Source organism: Anolis carolinensis, chromosome 4, assembly GCF_035594765.1.
Source record: "Anolis carolinensis isolate JA03-04 chromosome 4, rAnoCar3.1.pri, whole genome shotgun sequence".
Taxonomy (NCBI): domain Eukaryota; kingdom Metazoa; phylum Chordata; class Lepidosauria; order Squamata; family Dactyloidae; genus Anolis; species Anolis carolinensis.
This window is the reverse complement of record NC_085844.1, coordinates 119,080,696-119,095,256: the sequence shown is the minus strand read 5'-3', so window position 1 is coordinate 119,095,256 and position 14,561 is coordinate 119,080,696. Positions and strand designations below refer to the sequence as shown.

Sequence of the window (14,561 nt, the reverse complement as noted above, 5' to 3'; positions counted from 1 at the left end):
TCTCTGCGTCCCACTCTTTGTCACTCTACATCTCTGAGTAGGTTGCAATAGAATCTATTTAAACAATGTAAAATTTAGGACAATAAAAATAATTTAAACATAAAAAATTGAATACCTGTGAATAACTGTATGTGAGCGAAATGGCTAACTGCCAGGATATATATATATATATATATATATATATATATATATATATATATAGAAAGAGAGGGGTGGGGGTGGGGGGTTGTTTGGTGGTACTGAACAAGACATTCAAAGGAACTGGACCTCCTGCACTGCCAATATTGAGGGACCTTGTAAGCTGCAGTTTGAAAATATCTAGAGGGCTACATGTCCCGCAAGGCTCTTTCCTCTGTGACAAAGCATCCCCACTCCTCAGTCTTGCAGATTGTGTATATAATTAGTGAGCTTTCCATGCTGGATCAGGACTTGTGTCAAAGCCGCGCTCAGGGAAAAGCTGCTGCCATTGCCCTACAGCAGTGATCATTTCCAACTTGCCTGAAGCTGACAAGGCACAGTTGACAAATCAATGTCAATGCAGCTTTTAAATTGGGATTTTCTAAACCATTGATGGACACGGTGTTGTTTCTTTCTCAAGTCATTTTGGTTTAGTGTCATTTCATTAGGGGAATGTGGAATGTTTTTGAAGGGTAAAATGGAGGAGAAGCTTTTGTTTTGAATACTAAATGGCAATTTTGTTTAATACTGTATCACAAGTTATTCCATGCATAAGAATTACAGTTCTTTTTTTTCGTGTCAGGAGCAACTTGAGTCGCTTCTGGAGTGAGAGAATTGGCCGTCTGCAAGCACGTTGCCCAGGGGACGCCCGGATGTTTTTGATGTTTTTACTATCCTTGTGGGCGGCTTCTCTCATGTCCCTGTACAGAGCTGGAGCTGATAGAGGGAGCTCATCCGCACTCTCCCCGGGTGGGATTCGAACCTGGCAGCTTTCAGATCAGCAACCCAACCTTCAAGTCACAAGGCTTTAATCCACTACGCCATTGGGGGCTCCAAGAATTACAGTGTTCTCTCACTTATCACTGGGGTTAGGTTCCAGGACCACCTGGAATAATTGAAAATCTGTGAAGTAGAGACGCTATATTTATTTTAATATTTATACATTATTTTAGTAGTTATACACTATTTTAAGTCTTTATCAACCAATCGTGTGTTGATAAATCGCCTCCTTCTCCTCCCATTGCCCCTTGGGCTCCTTTTCTCTCCCTTTGGCTTCTCCTTCTTTCCTTCCTTAGGGTGTAAATTGTAATTTTTATTATTTATAATAGTCTTTTAGAGTTTATTGAAAAACTGCAAAACAGCGAATCCATGAAAAGTGAACCACGAAGTAGTGAGGGGACACTATACAATCCTTTCCCTCTAGGCTCCTCAAAGAGCATTCTCACTGCACAGGGCAAGACATTTGGCTCTGAAGCTGAACATTTGGAGATGATCCCTATCACACAGTCCCATGCACATCCACAACCAGTCTGCTTTCTCCCCATGATTCTCCCATCCCTAGCTATTGATATGTAATATCCATCAATAGCTTCCAATACCACAATATTGCCATCGGTGTTTCCCAAACTCTGTCCGTCCTGCTGTTTTGGACTTCAGCTCCCTCCGCTTCTTTAGCCAATGATCAGGGATTCTGGGAGATGAAGTCCAAAATACCTAAGGGACCAGAGTTTGGGAAACACTGACCTACATTGATGTGATGAGTCACTTCTATTGTGCCAGAATGCCTTGAGTAATGTGGCATTCTGGGTGCTATTCTCCCCTGCTCCCTTCTCTCCCTTGCTATTTCAAAATTGTCGATTTTCCATTTATTTTATAGTTTATAGTTATATTTGCCTTTTATTTTTGTTTTTCAAATCTTGAATTGCAAAATTGCTCAAAAATGAAAATTACAGAAAAGCAAATGTATAGGAAAATATGGTTATGAGTGTATAGGGAAATACAACAGTAGGACCACAAACTGGCAAATCAATGCGATTACACAACTAAAGAGAAGTGAAATATCAAAGGGGCTCAGTCCATCATGTATCCACTATCAGTGATAGCATGATTGTAGAGGAATAGCAGATCCCTGAAATTACATCCTGAAATATATGAATCTTACGTAAATCACCAGCAGCAATAAGATCTACCAACCAAAAGATTGCCAGTTCAAAGCCTCGGGTCAGAGTGAGGACCTGACTGTCAGCCAAGCTCTCTGTTTACCTAAGCAGTTTGAAAACCACTTAGAGCTGTAAGTAAAGAAATTAGGTACCACTAAGCGGAGGAGACATTTTCCAACACCATAAAAAGAAAATACCAGAAAATGCCTGGCGACCAAAAGGAAGGAGGAAGTCCTGATGGCTCTTCGTCACAGAGGATGGAGCAACAGCACCTCCTGTGGCTGGATTCAAGCACAAGCTCCAAGGCACCAAAAGCTGAATGTCAATACAACCTATCTCCTTCCTGTCTGTTCTGTCCTGTCTGTTCAAACAGCATTGAATATTTGCTGTGTATGTGTACTGTGATCCACCCTGAGTCCCCTTGGGGAGACAGGGTGGAATATAAATAAAGTGTTACTATTATTATTATTACTACGAACCTCATCCCAATAGTGGGGAAAGAAGCGGGGGGAATCATCTTCTAAGTGTGGCATTCAGTGGTCTTCTGTTAACAAAGGAAACAAAGAATTTAACAATAGGTTCTATCCCACCTTAAAATGCAAAAGTTCAATCCCACCTTAAATTTTATTTATTTATTTATTTACAGCATTTATATTCCGCCCTTCTCACCCCAAAGGGGACTCAGGGCGGATCACATTACACATATAGGCAAACATTCAATGCCTTTTAACATAGGACAAAGACAAACAACATAGCTCCGAGCGGGCCTCGAACTCATGACCTCCTGGTCAGAGTGATTGATTGCAGTCAATTGCAGCTGGTTTGCTCTCCCGTCTGCGCCACAGCCCCTGGTTTCTGCTGTTTCTATGCGCAAGGACAGCAGTGGAATCGATTCCTCCCCAGCTGCACAAGTCTAAATTTCTATAGACTGTAAAGATGAAATCGATCGTTTGATAGGCTCCATGGGAATCAATCATTAAAGTTAACAGAAACTATAAGAAGACTCCCACCACTCTGCCCTCCGCTTGTAAGATGAGGTTGTAAGAAAAATTTAGTGGTCAAAATTATTATTATTAGTATTATTATTATTTATACCCCACTTTTTCTCTCCACAAGGGGACTCAAAGTAATGTTTCTGTAATCTCTTCAATTGGTTAATCATTACATGCGGATAGGAGTGGCCCATGGTTCAAGAAAGAGAACATCTCATTTTCCTCCTCCAGGAAATCCTCCCAAACAAAAGGAATTTCCAAAATGTTATGAAGCAACAATGCCTTAATTTTCCTATCTTCCAGTTCTATCTTCCTTCATCTCCTCGCACTGCCCAAATAGTATTGCAGTGAGAATTGAAAGCTCTTAGGACCTCATCAGACGGGTAGGGGGAAAGATGGGTAAAGAGGAGGAAAATGGATAGAACCGTCCTCCTTTGTTCCCTATAATCTTTCGCTGTCTTCTGGGAAATTGACACCCTCTCTGGCCTCTCATCATGTGTGATTTCACTCCTTTCCCTGTCCTTTCCTCTTCATGTCCAATGAGCACCCACTCCTCCAAAGCCACTATGGGCTCCATTTTTCCATGTCGCCTGCAATAAGCCATTTGTCCACTCTGTTACTACAGTAGAGTCTCACTTATCCAACACTCGCTTATCCAATGTTCTGGATTATCCAACACATTTTTGTAGTCAATGTTTACAATATATCATGATATTTTAAATTCGTAAATACAGTAATTACTACGTAGCATTACTGCATATTGAACTACTTTTTCTGTCAAATTTGTTGTATAACATGATGTTTTGGTGCTTAATTTGTAAAATCATAACCTAATTTGGTGTTTAATAGGCTTCTCCTTAATCTCTCCTTATTATCCAACATATTCGCTTATCCAATGTTCTGCCGGCCCGTTTATGTTGGATAAGTGAGACTCTACTGTACCTTTCAAGGCAGGATCATGTGTGCCTATGTGTGTACCAAGCCACTTGTCAATTTATAGCAACCCCATGAATCTTATAGGTTTTTTTCATGTCAGGCTGAGTAAGATGGGAGTTAGAGGAACTGCAAGTCGCTTCTGGTGTGAGAGAATTGGCCATCAGGGGACACCTGATGTTTGATATTCTTTATAGGCAAGGAATACTTGGAGAGGGTGTCAATTTCTTGTTCTGAAATATAACCTGCAACACTAAGAATTTGCTTGTAATCTTCCATCCAATAATTAACCAGAACTGATCCTGCTTAACATCCAAGATTAATCAGGAGCTGATAACTTTGGATTGTTTCAGCATGAAAATAGTTCAACATTTGCAGAAGCTTAGAGTAGCTGCATTTACTGGAATGAGGAAGTAGACAAACCACCTCTTCAAATACAAAGAGGAAATACAACAGCAGCATAAATCCTCCTCAACAGGCAGCATGAAGGTGCTTCAGGTTGCTCCTCTCTTCTTTCTGCTGATTTACACCACCTCCAGCACCAGCAAGTGGCCAACACACACAATCTGCAAGAATGACAATTTGGAAATCAAGTATAAAAGCTGTGGTGAGCTCTTCTAGTTCTATTTAACTTCTCTTGTTCTAGTATCAGCAAGAAAATTCTGGTAGTTGCAGAGCAGTAGGTTCCTTATTAGCTTTGCATGTGGACACTTCACAACCGATATTAAAAAGATCTATTAGGTGCCGTTGGAGAAGTTATTTCCTCCCATCCTGCAATATCTAGAATCAATAGGTGCTTATGGGTTTCTTCTATGCACATTTTCAGTGCAGGGACCTGATTTACATCTATCAATATCTTTGTCTCGATGTTAGCTTTCTCTGTGTAAATAAAAGACGCTATTTTGAAATTCCTGGGTGCGTTTAAATCCCTTTGCCCAGTGCTCGTAAAGGTAGTTTTTTGGACCTCAACTTCCAGACTCCCCCATTGTGCATGGGAAAATTCTGGAAGTTGTAGTCCAAAAAAAGTGATGTTTTCTGAGCTCTGTCTAGAAATCATCAGTGGATTGGACCAAACATTTTTCATTAATGATTAATAATTGATAGCAAAGAGAACTATCAAAATAATATTTTTTCAATGTTGCACAGGTACTATTCCCATGAATATGGGTGGGGATTGTAGTGTATTACTGTATATACTCGAGTATAAGCCTAGGTTTTCAGCCCTTTTTTTAAGATTGAAAAAGCCCCCCTCGGCTTATATTTATTTATTTATTTATTTGCAGTATTTATATTCGGGTGAGGGTCCTGGTTGGCTTATATTTGGGTCAGTTTATATTCGAAAATATATGGCACATTTATTATTTTTCTCTATTATTATTGGTATTATTACATTTATTATTTTTCTTTATTATTGTTGCTACTATTACATTTATTTTACTCTATTTTTATTATTATTAATAATACATTTATTATTTCACTCTGATTATTATTATTATTATTATTATTTCATTTATTATTTTACTCTATTTATTATTATATGTATTATTTTCCTGTATTTATTATTATTATTATTATTATTACATGTATTATTTTGCTCTATTATTATTCAAAGGATACATAAGCACATTTACATTGAAGAAGATGAGAATAATGATTTGATCAGAGTTGGACAGTCTTATCTCAAATTTGAGCTTTATGTAAATATTCAAAAACATTTAACCTACTGATGCCTCAATTAATGTAATTTTATTGGTATCTATTTTTATTTCTGAAATTTATCACTCTCGGCTTATACTGGAGTCAATGTTTTCCCAGTTTTTTGTGACATTCAAGAAAGCCATGTTTTGTCCACATGTACACTCACTCCTTCACATAGTGTGTTGGCTGCAGTGTGCAGATGTGTCACATGAACATAATGCGAAATGATAAATCTTTGAAACTGATATTATTATTTTATAAATCATATATTTTTAAATATATTCATGAACGGTTTTCATGAGATATATTGTGTCCAGATACATTGCATTATTTCTATTTATAAGGAGCTGATTTAATCTCTGGCTTGCTAGTAAAATTGAATGACTATGTTGCAAAATGATGCATTTCTAAAAAGTGAGTCATCAAAATGAAATGTCTAGAAAGCTCTGCTACAAGGCATCCAGAATGACTCTATGGTCAACTTCCTCTAGTCATACTAGAGGACCTGGAGATTTAGATTTATTCCTCCATAGGAATCTCTAGGCACTTCACTGCAATTTTATGGTCAGCTTCCAGTTTATTGATCATGTCAGAAGCGAGTTGAGGGTACAGTTATAATGTATTTAAAAACACAAACAAAGTTAAAAAGTTGGCATTATACTAAATGCCCTTTGACCAGAAGCTGGCCATTTGGAGTGCCACTGGTGTCGCTGTAAGAAAGTCCTCCTTTGTGCATGTGGCAGGGCTAAGGCTGCATTGTAGTAAGTGGCCTGTGGTTTGCTCTTCTCCATACTTGCATGTTGTGAACTCCACTTTGTAGCCACATTTCTGCATGTCGTGGTGCCAGAGTGTAGTTTATTCAGCACCTTTCATGTTGCCCAGTCTTCTGTGCGTCCAGGGAGGAGCCTCTTATCTGGAATCAGCCATGGATTGAGGTTCCGGGTTTTAGTCTGCCACCTTTGGACTCTTGCTTGCTGAGATGTTCCTGCAAGTATCTTTATAGATCTTAGAAAGCTATTTCTTGATTTAAGGCGCTGGCGTGCTGGCTAATATCCGAACAAAGGATGGCCCAGAGATGTCACTGCCTTGGTTCTTTCATTATTGGCTGCTACTTCCTGATGGATGTCGGGTGGTGCAATACCGGCTAAACAGTATAATTTCTCCAGAGGTGTGGGGTGTAGACATCCTGTGATAATGTGACATGTCTCATTAAGAGCCACATCCACTGTTTTAACATGGTGAGATTCGTTCAACGCTGAGCATGCGTATTCAGCAGCAGGGTAGCAAAGCACAAGTGTTTGTTTGGTTGCATGCTGCAAGTCACTTCTGGTGTGAGAGAATCAGCTGTCTACAGGGGACACTCAGATGTGTTATGATCCTGTGGGGAGGCTTCTCTCATGTCCCCTGGAGGTTGCCAATAGAATTGTGATGGAAGATTCCTAAATATTCCCAGAGATGTGTTCTCTCAATGGAGTGATGACTGTATCTAAAGAAAAAAAAACCACTATTCTCCCCTGAAACGTATGTACCGTATATACTCGAGTATAAGCCGACCCAAATATAAGCCGAGGCACCCAATTTTACCACAAAAAACTGGGAAAACATTGACTCCAGTATAAGCCGAGGGTGGTAAATTTCAGAAATAAAAATAGATACCAATAAAATTACATTAATTGAGGCATCAGTAGGTTAAATGTTTTTGAATATTTACATCAAGCTCAGATTTAAGATAAGACTGTCCAACTCTGATCCAATCATTATTCTCATCTTCTTCAATGTAAATGTGCTTATGTATCCTTTTAATAATAATAGAGTAAAATAATACATGTAATTTTTTTTTTCGTGTCAGGAGCAACTTGAGTCGCTTCTGGAGTGAGAGAATTGGCCGTCTGCAAGGACGTTGCCCAGGGGACGCCCGGATGTTTTTTGATGTTTTTACCATCCTTGTGGGAGGCTTCTCTCATGTCCCCGCATGGAGCTGGAGCTGATAGAGGGAGCTCATCCGCACTCTCCCCGGGTGGGATTCGAACCTGGCAGCCTTCAGGTCAGCAACCCAACCTTCAAGTCACTTAGTCCACTACGCCATCTGGGGGCTCCAGTAATACATGTAATAATAATAATAATAATACATGTAATAATAATAATAATAATACATGTAATAATAATAATAATAATAATAATAATAATAATAATAATAATAAAGGTAAAGGTTTCCCCTGACGTTAAGTCCAGTCATGACCGACTCTGGGGGTTGGTGCTCATCTCCATTTCTAAGCCGAAAAGCCGGCATTGTCCATAGACACCTCCAAGGTCATGTGGCCAGCATGACTGCATGGAGCGCCGTTACCTTCCCGCCAGAGCGGTATCTATTGATCTACTCACATTAGCATGGTTTCGTACTGCTAGGTTGGCAAGAGCTGGAGCTAACAGCGGCCGCTCCCGGCGCTCCCGGGGTTTGAACCTGGGACCTTTCGGTCTCCAGCTCAGTGCTTTAACGCACTTCACCACCGGGGCTCCTTAATATTAATAATAAATACAGGAAAATAATACAAATAATAATAAATAGAGTAAAATAATAAATGCAATAATAATAATAATAATAATAATAAGATCAGAGTAAAATAATAAATGTATTAATAATAATAAAAATAGAGTAAAATAAATGTAAAAATAGCAACAATAATAGAGAAAAATAATAAATGTACCATATATTCTCGAGTATAAGCTAACTCAAATATAAGCCAACCAGGACCCTCACCCAAGTATAATCCAAGGGGGGCTTTTTCAGTCTTAAAAAAGGGCTGAAAAACTAGGCTTATACTCGAGTATATACAGTAATAAACAAGGTTGGGAGGTAAAGAGGCTGACCTTGTTGATCTCCAAAGGTGCAAAATCTTATATTTTTGCCTCTAACACCCCATCTCACTCAGCCTGACACAAGTTTAAATTTGCCACTCAGAATGCTGCATATAACCAAAAGTTGTCTCCGTGTTCAGCCATGCAGTGGAAACACACAGTGGTGGCATTTCCCAGGGACTGTGGATTTGTGTGATCTTCCAGTCTGCTAGAAAAGAAAAAGAGCCACCAGCTCTGAAGTGAGTGAAAAAAAAATGAATCTGCTTAGTAGCGCTTCCTTTTCAACTCCTTAGCTCTGCTTGGCCTTGTGCCTCCGCTGTGGTCCTGATGCGCTTTATTGCAGGGACAAAGAGAATTAGCTTCAGAAACATTTCATTCATAAGAGGCACGTGACGTGAAAAGGGGATCAATGGCAAAGGAAAACCCGGGTGTTTGTTTTTGCAGTTCAGCCAACACAAAAGCTCCTGTTGGGCATTATTCCACCCTCTCCGCTGAAGGCTCAAGTCTCACAGCTTTACAAAGACACGCAGCTAAAACTAGTGAGAGACATGATGAATAAATAAATATTTGGAATTGAAATCTTTTAGCAGTTGATCCCTACGAGAGAAAATGAACTTTCATGAAGAAAATGGAATTTAAAGTAGCTGGTTGTCTGGCTTGTTTTTCCTCTTATTTTAAGTAAAAAATTTACTTTCAATGTCTTGTTCTCCTGCTTGTAAAATTAACTCTATGCCAAATAAATATCTGAATGGAATACGATCAATCAAATCCCTTCAGGATTGCTTCCAAAAGACCAGAAAAAATAGGGGGGGGGGGTGCCACCAAATGCATAAGGCAATTTTATGACATTTTAGTAGCAATGGGTCGTTTTAGGCTCAGGAGATACCCTCTTTTCATTAAGAAGTGATGTAGAAATTTATTTCCTGGCCCCTTCCTGTTGGGAATGAAAGGCTTTTCTTGGATATGCAAGAACCCTAGGGATTTGGGGCAAATGCTTTTTGCTAGGCAAAAACCCTAACAAAATCATGTGCTCACATCTCTAGGGGTGTTGATGGCATCCTGGGGCAGAAGAAAATTTCCACAAAGATTTCAGGATGCATGTGGCAGTCCTGCAATGTCCCCTAGGAGACAACAAAGTCTCCTTATCACACACAGCTTGCCAGCCTGCCTTAGAAGACTTTAAAACCCCACTTTAAAATATATATTTTAAAAATTGACATTTAAAAAATAGAAAACTGAAACCTATGGTACATTAATAAACAGGGTTTCTGAGCATTGAACTCAAAGTTGGCTCTTGTCACATCTCCAAGTGACTGGCTCCATTATAACCCACTTCTGTCTATCATGATCAACAGCATCCTTCCAGGTTGTCAAAGTCTTTCCCCCATCTGTGCTATTTGATGCCTATCTGAGTTTTTCAACCAGTCTCTAGACCCTCTGAAGTTTAGGCCCACCAGTGAGATAGGTAACAGTAATAAGGTCAAGGGGTGCAACAACTTTGGAATATTCTTTCCCAATAAGTATGTGTGCATCCCTCCTTCTTTGCTTTTGTCTAGGTGGATTCCAGAATTTTAGTGTTCCCTCACTACTTCGCGGTTCATTTTTTGCAGATTTGCTGTTTCGCGGTTTTTCAATAAACACTAAAAGAATATAATAAACCATAAAAATTATGATTTTTCCTTCCTTCGTAAGGAGAAACCTAAGGAAGGAAGTAAGGAGAAGCCGAAGGGAGAGAAAAGGAGGTTGAAGCAGCTTCGTGAGACTGTAAACAACACAGTCGGACAGCATCAGTGAGATTGTAAACAACACAAATATAGCATCCCTACTTCGCGGATTTTCACTTTTCGCGGGTGGTCTTGGAGCATAAACCCCGCAATAAGTGAGGGAACACTGTATACTGTGACCGGGATCCCACATTGTCAGATGTAACTACAATAACAGAGCTCCATTGTCACTGTTATTTCTGATAATGCTAGCCAATAAAACTATCTTGTCAGACTGGTAGTGGCCCCAGGTGATAGGTTTCTTAGGTCTTGCATATTGGAAGACTGGGAAATGTCTGCCATACTCTCCTGGACATGGGACCATCAAGAACAGGCAGCACCTAAGACACCCAACTTGACAGCTTTAAACATGAATTTATGATATCAGAAATCCAGTCTTGTTGCTACTGAATAGGATATTTGTTCCAAAAAGCAGATTGATTTCAAACCATTGTTAATACCAGGTTGGGGTGTTCCAATATAACATGACAAAAGCAATGGATGGTAAATTCCATGTTATTAAGACAATTAATCTGTCCCATGTTTTAGTCCAAATTTTTAAAGAGTTTACCCCAGTTGTCCAAGTTCTGACTATATCCCACTGATTCTCACCTGCAATTTCTACCAAGAGTTTCTGGAAATAAATTAATTCTAGAGGGCATGCTTGAAAACTTTTGAACTTTGACTGGTTATAATATGAAATTAGAATCACAAAGATGGTTTCTTTTTGTTTAAGTCCATCCTTGGATAGGGAAAAATTACTCATATCTTGAAAGGTTGCTCTGTGCTTTGAATGGTGGTGAGAGTGTCACTGGGCCTCCATTTTTTCTCATACTACACAGTTGGAGTCCAGTCACCATTCCTCTTCCAAGATCTCTGTGACTGATTAAATCCAGGCTCATCCACCATGGCAAGACACATCACGAAAAAACAAACTCAAAAGCCAGTGCATTTCAAATTTGTCTTTCCCAGAGGTTGTGGGCTTAGATTAAACTCTGTCATTTGACATGAAGCATGACCTGGCACTATTTTCAGAAATCGACATCATGGCAGCAGGAAGAAAAATATCCATAAGCTTCAAGGTATGAAAATAGTTCCCCAATGCATCCTTAAGGAGAATCAGTAATAAAGACAGATTAGGCACCAGATGGTTTTACAGATCACCTGAAACACAAATCAAGGTGTGTCACTACAGGGCAACTTATAAAACACTCTAATGCTGATGTACACAGGATGACATGGGCTTAGAGGGACCATGTGCATTGTAATACTCTCTGTGAAGGGCTGCAAGAAGATGTATAGTAAGTGGCCACTCTGCATGGGCTGGTTTCAACTAGGGCTTGTTGTTTGGATCTGGTAGCCCTCTTTTTTGTGGGACCTCGCACCTAAGGCTAATAATAATAATAATAATAATAAGAAGAAGAAGAAGAAGAAGAAGAAGAAGAAGACTTAGACACAAAGAGTATGACACAGCAAATGAGATGTATATGCTGGATTTCATATCAATAAATCACAAGTCGAACACTTCCCAAGCATTTAGGACTATGTGATGTATTATTATTATTATTATTATTATTATTATTATTATTATTATTATTATTTTATGACACAGCAAACAAGATAGATATGCTGGATTTCGTTTCACAAAATCACAAGTCGAACACTTCCAAGTGTCTAGGACTGTGTGATGTATTTTCGGATGATGCGCGCAGATCCCAGCAGGGTGGCCTTTTGCAGTTGGCAGATCGTAATTTTTTCAATGTCTATTGTTTCCAAATGCCGGCTAAGATCTTTTGGCACGGCACCCAGTGTGTCCATCATCACTGAGACCACCTACACTGGTTTCTGCCAGAGTCTTTGAAGATTATTATTATTATTATTATTATTATTATTATTATTATTATTAACATGCGTCACATGTTAGACTCGGGATGGCTAACATGTGATGCAGCCCAAAACAGAGGTAAAAATTTAAAACACATACTATCAACAAACTAAAAACAAAGATACAACAATCAGATAAAATAATCGATTAAAACATAGCATACAATAAAACATATAATGACCAAGCAAGAGAAGTAATAATACAAACATCAACCACTATGGATAAAAAAAGGGGTCGGGCCTAAGAAGATACACGATTTCAAGGCCTCTTAATAAAGTGTATGGACAGTGTCAGAGAGTCGGCTGGGATAACGTGGGATAGGATAAGTAGGAAGGGAAATAAAGTGCTAAGAAGCAATGTGTCAGAGATGAGGGTCTATCATGTTGGTGGCTATTCAAATGCACATTGAAAGAGCCATGTCTTCAGCTGCTTGATAAAGGCAGACAGGGTTGGGGCCAGTCTAATCTCCCTAGGGAGGGAATTCCAAAGCTGAGGGGCCACCACAGAGAAGGCCCCTATGAGCCTCCCCAGGCTCATAGGAGGAAAGGCTCATAGGGGGAAAGGCGGTTGCAAAGGTAGGCAGGTCCCAAGCCATTCAGGGCTTTGTAGGTGAGTACCTGCACCTTGAATTGGAACCGGAAAGTGAGTGGCAGCCAATGGAGCTCCTTAAACAGGGGGGTTGACCGCTCCTTGTAAGTTGCTCTGGTTAGCAGTCTGGCTGCCGATTGTTGGACTAATTGTAGTTTCCGGGCTGTCTTCAAGGGCAGCCCCACATAGAGTGCATTGCAATAATCCAAGCTATAGAACTAAGTAGCTGACACCCTCACACTAATCAAACAAAACTTCCCAGAAGACATCACAGCCCTGTTTCACCATTGCCTCACCACTAGCTACTTTCAGTGGGACACTGGATTCTATGAACAGAAGGATGGAGTGGCCATGGGGAGCCCTCTCAGCCCAGTAGTAGCAAATTTCTATATGGAATACTTTGAAAAACAGGCCCTAGAAACAGCACCAAAAAAGCCAACTGTTTGGTTCAGATACGTAGATGACACCTTCACGATTTGGAGCCATGGAGAGGAAGAACTCAGCAAGTTCCTGGACCATCTTAACAGCATCCACCCAAACATCCAATTCACCATGGAAAAAGAAAAGGAAGGAAAACTGCCATTTCTAGATGTTCTGGTCATCCGCAAACCCAATCAACAATTGGGCCACACAGTTTACAGAAAACCTACACACACAGATAGATACCTTCATAAAAACTCCAACCATCACCCAAGTCAAAAAAGGAGCACAATCAAAGCCCTGACAGACCGTGCACAAAGAATCTGCGAACCTCACCTCCTCCAAGGTGAACTCAACCACCTAAACTGGGCTCTACAGGCCAATGGATACTCCACCACAGACATCAGAAGAGCTGCAAGGCCAAGAACAAGCCATGAGAGTCAAGACAAAGATCCACCCAGAGGAAAGGTGTCCTTACCATACATCAAGGGAACTACTGACCGCATAGGGAAGCTGATGAAGAAGCACAACCTACAAACTATCTACAGACCCACGAAGAAAATCCAACAAATGCTACGGTCAGCGAAGGACAAGAGGGATCCTCTCTCTTCTGCAGGAGTCTACCGGATACCATGCAGCTGTGGACAAGTCTACATAGGGACCACCAAACGCAGCGCCCAAACAAGAGTCAAAGAACATGAAAGGCACTGCAGACTAATTCAACCAGAGAAATCAGCCATAGCAGAGCATTTGATGAACCAGCCTGGACACAGAATACTATTTGAGAACACAAAAATGCTGGACCATTCTAACAACTATCATGTCAGACTGCACAGAGAAGCCATTGAAATCCACAAGCATGTGGACAACTTCAACAGAAAGGAAGAAACCATGAAAATGAACAAAATCTGGCTACCAGTATTACAAAACTCCAAAATCAAAACAGTAGATGGGAACCAACACAATGAGGACTTGACTGAACAAAGGATGCCCCCAGGCAAGGGACAAAACATTTCCAGTGCCAATTAGGGTGATTAACTGAAACATTAATGCTGGCTCCCAGTGACAAAGAACTCTTGCCACACCTTGGACTCTACACAGATATATATTCTTTCCTTTCCTGACTTAGTTTATCCATACCTCACAACCTCTGAGGATGCCTGCCATAGATGTGGGCGAAACGTCAGGAGAGAATGCTTCTGGAACATGGCCACACAGCCCGAAAGACATACAACAACCCTATAGAACTAAGAACTTTTGAACTTTTGAACTAAGTAAGTTCAAGGGTGCCTATGCAAATTCCTTTGTG

General features: G+C 40.1%; 1 protein-coding gene across 1 annotated transcript in view; it reads left to right on the top strand.

The window, feature by feature from the left end:
* Window positions 1-4,480: 4,480 nt before the first annotated feature.
* The window catches only part of ly86 (lymphocyte antigen 86), a 39,147-nt gene continuing 29,066 nt past the window's right edge, over window positions 4,481-14,561 (top strand). The window contains exon 1 of the mRNA XM_003225580.4: window positions 4,481-4,649. Within this exon, the coding sequence (XP_003225628.2) occupies window positions 4,526-4,649 (124 nt within the window). The 5' untranslated portion in view covers window positions 4,481-4,525. The remainder of the gene's footprint in view (window positions 4,650-14,561) is intronic.